This window comes from Dermacentor andersoni, chromosome 4 (genome assembly GCF_023375885.2).
Source record: "Dermacentor andersoni chromosome 4, qqDerAnde1_hic_scaffold, whole genome shotgun sequence".
Taxonomy (NCBI): Eukaryota; Metazoa; Arthropoda; class Arachnida; order Ixodida; family Ixodidae; genus Dermacentor; species Dermacentor andersoni.
Genome location: NC_092817.1, coordinates 159,747,727 through 159,754,991, shown reverse-complemented (window position 1 = coordinate 159,754,991; position 7,265 = coordinate 159,747,727). Strand labels below are relative to the sequence as shown.

General features: G+C 45.0%; 1 protein-coding gene and 1 long non-coding RNA gene across 3 annotated transcripts; one reads left to right on the top strand and one right to left on the bottom strand.

Annotated features, from left to right (window-relative positions):
- The first annotated feature begins 2,137 nt into the window (after positions 1 to 2,137).
- On the top strand, positions 2,138 to 3,774 carry LOC140217396 (uncharacterized). Of its 2 annotated transcripts, XR_011893953.1 has the most exons (5): positions 2,138 to 2,454; positions 2,531 to 2,587; positions 2,674 to 3,057; positions 3,132 to 3,365; positions 3,440 to 3,774. It is a non-coding gene; the product is annotated as an uncharacterized lncRNA (long non-coding RNA). The 2 variants fall into 2 exon arrangements; XR_011893952.1 differs by having other exon boundaries at positions 3,132 to 3,774.
- A 420-nt stretch (positions 3,775 to 4,194) lies between these two features.
- LOC140217395 (uncharacterized) lies at positions 4,195 to 6,792 on the bottom strand. The gene is made up of 2 exons (XM_072287967.1): positions 5,843 to 6,792; positions 4,195 to 5,510 (listed from the first exon to the last, which is right to left on the bottom strand). Exons 1-2 carry the CDS (start codon positions 6,450 to 6,452, stop codon positions 5,203 to 5,205), a joined length of 918 nt encoding a protein of 305 aa, XP_072144068.1. The 5' UTR covers positions 6,453 to 6,792; the 3' UTR covers positions 4,195 to 5,202.
- Between the last annotated feature and the right edge of the window lie 473 nt (positions 6,793 to 7,265).

Sequence of the window (7,265 nt, the reverse complement as noted above, 5' to 3'; positions counted from 1 at the left end):
TTTATTTGTTGGCGCACAGTCGCGTGTCGTCGTAGCGTCATCCCTCCCTTTGCAGGATTTCATCACTGCGAGAGCCAAGTGTCCCACTTGTCCGCTAGACTTTCTGCCCTCGGGAGTAACCTTATTGTTGCCAAGACGCGAACGGTCTATCCATTTTACTACTGACCTACAAAACTTTTTTTCAGCCTGTCCTTTATTTGCGTCCCAAACAGCTATACTGCGAAGGTGCTTCAAGCGATTTTTTTTAAATCCATTCGTTTCATAATGCTGTATTCTTGCTATCATCGTCGTACGTAATCAACACAGAATACTAAGCGACCCTCAAATGAAATGCTTTCACTTTTTGCCTGAGCACGCCCGCCATTGTGATGCAAAAATAACTTGAACTCAGTTTCTCAGAAATAAACGCTGAATAAGAAAGTTAGATATAAGCTCAATGCAGAACTACGGCGAGCTAAGACAACCTGTTACGAAAATATTTTTCGTAACATTTGGAACAAAGACTCCTCTACAGCATGGAATGCAGTAAATAAATTGTTAAGGCATGAAAGGAAACGCGTCTCCAGAAGAAATAATGCGCGAAAACAGAATGTATACTGGTGGCGCTCTCGCAGAACTTTATATAAGCATTTCATTGGCAATAACCTTCCTGCTACGAACCCCCTTCTCAGTAATGACTTGGCCAACATGTGCACCGAAAGCATCTTCCTTCGTCCCACAGTTTAAGTTGCGATTTATACACGATTTTACGGAGATAGCGGGGATACTCTCGAACCAGGAGCACTGCGTTCGATTCGCCGTTTCCGTTTCCGGTAACCCAGAGTGGCCCTCTTGCATTGGGCTGTTAAATTTGCTCGACAGAAGCTGACTCGTGCCTGTTTCAATGTGTTTTCTCCTTTTTGCGTGCGCTGGTTAACAGTAGAGATGCCTTTCACCGCGCCTACGTCGTCCGGTCAGCACTGTGTAGTGGTGGGTTGTGGCAACAACCAGCGAAAACGAAAGAATATCGCGGATAGCTTGTGCGAAAAACACGCTGTGAAGAAGGAGCAATGTGGTTGCGATATGTTTCTGTTGCACCGCTTCCCCGCGAACGTCGACTTGGGTCGTCAGTGGACTGCTCTGATAAACAGGAAAGACTTCGTGCCAAACAGAAATTCACGTCTGTGTTCTGCGCATTTCGTTGATGGAAAACGCACGGAGACAACCCGCTGCCGATGCTGAACTTGGGTTACCAGCGAAAGGTAAGTGAACACTTGTTCATCGCTACCTGACCCGTTCTAAAGCACCGCATTTCGTGTAATTATTGCCTTAGACATTTGGCCTTTACAGCTCTAGTGAAAAAGCTTTGAAGTCATGTACCGTAGCTCGTAGCTATTTCTGCCCCTCGATTTCTGCCGAACCTGAATAGGAAACGTGCCGCAGTTTCATGCTCGATAGTGGTGCTGTGAAATGTTACAATTGAGCTAGGCTACATGCTATCGGTGCGGAGGACACGATATCTAACTGGTGAGACGTTAACTTTTTACATCTTCGTCGATTCGCTTGTCCGTGGCGATCTCTCAGTAATTGTTGCTGAATCGAAGCCTCCGTTCTTGACTGCGATAATAGATTTGCTGCGGTGGCCTAGCGGTTAAGGCGTTTCACTGCCAAGGCCGAAGTCGCGGTGCCGATACGCAGCCGAGGCGGCGACATTTCTATGGAGGCAAACCGCAAAAACGCTCCTGTACTAATGCTTGGGTGGTCTGACAACTTCGGGTTGTCAGAATTAATAAGTTCGTCTCTAGTGCAGTGCGTTTCATAATTTTGTCAATGGCTTTGGCACATAAAAGCCACGAATCTTTAGCTGCGATAATAAAAAAGCTTCGTAATATTTCAGGTTAGCTTTGGGCGCAGACGCCTGAACCGTGACGAAAATACGCCAGCACCAACTAAGCGGAAGGCAAGTGTACAGATTGTTGTCACTGTGTGGCTGATAATGATTTATTTCCATTCCAGAGAAAAACGAGCAGAGACACACGAGATGAAGAGTCACGTCAGGTTCCTTCACAGAGTGTAAGGCTTTTCTTTGGTCTAATTTGTCAGAATCTGAACATACCAGTGAATTGAACTATGGAAAATAGCCGGTGTGTGTGTCGTTATAAGAACAATGTAGCCAATTAGTCACGAGAAAGATTTAAGTATGCTGCGTACCACAATACGGGAGCATATTTCGTTTGTTAAACAAGCTTGTCTTTGAGAACAAGAACTTAGCTAGTTGATGTTTTGCCTACAAGTAACTTCACTTACTGGAAATGCCCCAACTAGGTCTTTCCCGCGCTGTGAAGTTTTCATAACTATGTAGGCCAGCGGAAGTTCTGTCAATGCAACAGGCTTAAAGCTATTGATGTGTTTTTACAGGTCACTTATGATGCACAAGCTTCCACATTGACCTCTCTTTTGGACAGTTTGGAATATGTGAGTAGGCATTCACTGTCTTGACATACTATCACTGAGAATATGTGCTCACTGTTATGTGTCCTACCCATACCAGGTTGGAGATAGTGCCGAGACAATTCTAGACAGCGCTTGTGCATGTCAGGAAACAGAAGTAAGCAATCATGCCAACAGCTTAAGCTTACAGGTACACCAGACACGATAAAACCATGCCAACTGTTGCAATCGTTCTCTCAACAGGAGACTTCCCACAGTGAGCCTGCAGTGTTCACTGATGCATTTGAAAGTGAACCAGCTGTAAGTGACCTCCTGCACCACTTATTGGCACAAGTGCTGTTCAATTCTTTACACATTATGAAAGAGTAAGCAGTCGTGCAAATTCTTCTGCCTCCTTATATTGTCATATTTAAAGATAACTCAACTTCAACAGGCTGCAGCACACATAGAAACCACATCATTCAACAATGTTTCGGGGAATGAAGATGTAAGTGCTCACACAGCCAGTCTAGGCTTCTGAACACGGTGCCTGTTTAAGAAGTACACACATTCACATGGTTTCTCCTTTCATAGGCTCACTGCAATGAAGATACGTTTCCCAGCTCTGGCACAGTTTGTGAACCAGATGTGAGTTGTCAGGACAATCTAGGCTTTTTCATATGCTGCTTCAAGTGGAACTGAGCTGCCAATTTCTTCTGCAGGTTTCCCTTCACATTGGAAATTCACTATTCAGATGTACATTGGATAAGGAACCAGATTTGAGTGTACAGGCACTGTCCTCTCCACATGATCATGTCTACTTCCTGTGTGACACTGCAATGATGATTGCTGCTGTGCTTTGTTTACAGGCTTTCACTCATGGTGTAGCTACTCCAGACAGCAGTGTTGCAGAAAATGAAGTTTGTGGGAGCTTAACATCAGATCACGAAGTTGACGTAAGTATGCACGCAGATTATTTGAGTTGCCGGATGACGTGTTTAAGTTTCTCACAAAACTGTCATTTTGTCAGATTCACGTAAGCAAAACCGAGCACATCATGACAAGGAAAAATACAAAGGTAATATTTTGTAATGTTAACGTGTTCTACATCATGACATGCCTTTCCACTTTCTTGTAAGTGATGAAAGATAGCTCCACACAATGGGAACTGCCACCAGCTGACCATTCCTACACCAGCACGAGACTTTCTATGACCATGAGAACTATTTCCTATTGAACACTGACCAGTGATGACATTCTTTTTTACACTGGCATTTCTGTGGCTGCATTTGACAAGCTCGTGTCAGCACTGAAGACTCAAGACAAGACAATTCGCAAGCTCTTGACCATCGAAGACCAGCTGTTATTGACACGCATGAGGCTTAGACTTGGCCGCCTTTGTGGAGATTTAGCAAGACGGTTCGAGGTCTCTGTAGCTTATGTTTCTAGAACATTTTCGAGAGTGCTGGACGACCTGGTGAAGATCATGCAAGAAGTTGTTGTGTGGCTTCCCCGCTCAAGGTTGCGGGCAAGCATGCCTGAGAGTTTCAGAAACAGCGAGTACAGTCATACAACATGCATATTCGACTGCACTGAAGCACTAATGCAAAGGCCACAGAAACTGATGGCCAGATCCCAAAGTTACAGCCAATACAAGGGTGCAAACACGATGAAATTTCTTACCGTCATAGCACCAAATGGATTTATAATGTTTGTGTAAGATGTGTATGGAGGCAGGGCATCAGACAAATACATTGTAAAGACATGTGGAGTGGAAGAGTACAGAATTTTCAAGCAAGTACTGCCCATCAAGTCAAGAAAGTATGCCAGCAAAATTGTGCTTGTTTGTGCAGGACTCTGTAACCTTAAACGCCCGCTCATCAACGAACAGACAAAAGCATAAATGTCCCGTATGTACTTTAATTTAGCCTTAAGCACTCTGAGAAGTGAGTAGGGTAAACTTATCTAAGGTCGTTTTAAAGCGAAAGCTTTATTGGCCGGGACTTGCAACCTGGACTTGCAATCAAGATTAACCAAGGCTAACCATGCTATGCCTTAGCTTTCGCTACGTATATCCTGGCATAGCCGAGCTAAGCCACTGCCAATTTTTTGTAACCTCACTGGTTTCGTACCTGTGAAGCTTATGGAAGTGATTTGAAGCCAAGGTGTTAAAATGTGGTTAAATGTTTCTTTATTCATTCAATATACTTGGATGGGTCCAATGAAGCAGACATTATGAACAAATAAAATTTCACTTGATCATCACAAATCGCAAATCTCGTCATACTTTTTGCACATAGCCAGCTTTTTTTTATAATGTAGGTCCTCAAGGTGAGGCAGGAGATGCAAAAAGTAGAATGTTTTGAGCCTCTTCAAGTTCTGTTCAATGTACCGTGTGTCAATAGGCACATTTACAATGACATCACTTTCAGCCGACCACACATAAAAATAGCAGGTGCTTTTGCCACAGCAAAACATGCTAAACTGCACTTGGTCATAGTAACCATTTTTGCTACCTGGACAAAGCACAGGTTCCCCATTCACAAGCTTAACGTCATACTTTCCCTTTTCAATTAATACCGTGCAATCTGAAACTGTGGGACACTTGATCTCAACTAGAGCATCATCAGCACAGATGCCATCAGGGCTTGCAGGCAGCCAAGGATGTGTACTGCTCACTACCATACCCGACTGCGCTACAGCCAAACCAGTCTTCCTCGTAAATGCTACTCTTGCAATGGCTTCATACTTCAGCCCATACTTTGTGGCAGCATTACCGGTAAAGCCTGGATTTCAAAGCGCAGAAACAGCTTTCGAGGGATCAGTGCTTTCCCTTTTAGGAACCCGCTTCACATTTGATGCAGTTATGCGAAGGCGCCTGGCCATGCGCCATAGCGGGCACCCCTGTTCCCTAGTGGCAAATTCAAGGGAAGCCCGTCCTTCATTCGAAAGCATAACAAACTTTTGATAAAATACTCTGCAAGGGTCGCAGCCTTTCGGGAGTTCCAAAGGGTCTGTATGTGAGTGGCGAGGCTGGCTTGGCAGATCAGTAGCACGTGGGTCCCAAGCAGCCGCATTCAATGTACTATGAAGCAAGGTACCTGCAAGATATGAAGCGATTACACACAATTCACACTGCACTGTGCCGGCTAACACCACTTGTATATATAATGATGTGCAATAACCAAACATGATATCTACTGTATTTGACAGGCACCAACACCTATCACAATCTGCATTACCATTAGGTTAAATAAATGGCAACAAATAACCCGTCAGTCTCCTAACGTATGCGTGTCGATGCCAAAAAACATACTGGTGCCATACAGTGGCAAAAAATATAGGGTTTCAAGGAACAACCGCCGCTGTAATTTTAAGGAATTTCACTTAATACAACTGCACTCATTTCATGTTGGAAGAAATGTGCCCTCACCAGGAATGTTGAAGAGATCTGAAAATGGTTTCCTCCCAATGTGGTTCATCAGCTCTACATCATTTCCGAAGTGATGAAACTTTCGTGTGGGTTTTGGGGCCTTGTTTTCGGAGTCCAAAGTTCGTTTTTGCAGCTTAAAGTCCATATCTTCAAGCAGGACAGGTTCCACATTCCTCTTTGTTCCCCTGTTCCACTGAGCTGTTTGGTCAGTACATGATGTGCCGGTCATTCCCGAGGCGACAGCCATATCGACTTTCCACAATAGTGCACCAACATGGCTGCAAACCCTTGCTTTCCCAGCCATACACGAGCAACCAGCAGTGATCACCTGTCCGGTGTGCCTTACGCAAGCCCATGCTGTCCAAGGCTTTTGATTTATGGCCTGCGATGGTCGAACATCCGCCTTGAGGTACACTAAGTCTGCGTTAACATTGTGACAAAGCACCTGGCCCACCCAGCCACTCTGTACAAAATTGTAGGAGTCTAGGCTTTTGTATGTCTCAGCTTCTTTGAGGTCACACGCCTTGCTCTTGATGAGGTAGCACACAATGTGGGCACTAGACACACTTGGCCACGCCTTGACATCGTCCACCCAGCTGTTGACAAACATTGGGTGCACGTAAGTCACTCCATCTGAAAAATAGGTGACATCAATCAGTGAGTGAATATGCAGGCTAAAACTAGAACGCTGTAAGAATAACTAATCAAGCTTCCTTGCGCACAATATTTGCATATACTGCAGCAACAAATACAATGATTAAAAATTATATTCTGAGGGTTTACGTGCCAAAACCACGATTTAATTGCAAGGCACGCAGTAGAGAACGACTCAGGATTAATTTTGACCACTTGGGTTTGTTTAACGTGCACCCGATGCACAGTACACGGGCATTTTAGCATTTCACCCCCATCGAAATGCGGCCGCCGCGGCCGAGAATTGATCCAGCGTCCCCGGGCTTAGTAGCGCAACGCCATAGCCACTACGCCACCACGGTGGGTTATCAAATACAATGGGAACATGCGATGGGAGAATACAGATCATCGATCTCATATGTGTTAAACTGTGAGATAACCCACCGTGGTTGCTCAGTGGCTATGGTGTTAGGCTGCTGAGCACGAGGTCGCGGGTTCGAATCCCGGCCACGGCGGCCGCATTTCGATGGGGGCGGAATGCGAAAACACCCGTGTACTTAGATTTAGGTGCACGTTAAAGAACCCCAGGTGGTCGAAATTTCCGGAGTCCTCCACTACGGCGTGCCTCATAATCAGAGAGTGGTTTTGGCATGTAAAACCCCATAATTTAATTTTAAAAAACTGCGAGATGCACTTGAGGCGACATTGTCATGCCCGTGGCTCAGACTACAACGTCCCTACATTCCCTTCACTAAAACATTAAATGCTGTTTGTAGTGGGGTACTCCAGA

Bases quoted from the DNA above. Each gene is read 5' to 3' on its own strand.
- LOC140217395 (XM_072287967.1), bottom strand. From the start codon at position 6,452: ATGTTTGTCAACAGCTGGGTGGACGATGTCAAGGCGTGGCCAAGTGTG. The intron at 5,511-5,842 runs GTGAGGGCACAT...CATATCTTGCAG, and splicing joins AGATCTCTTCAACATTCCTG to GTACCTTGCTTCATAGTACA.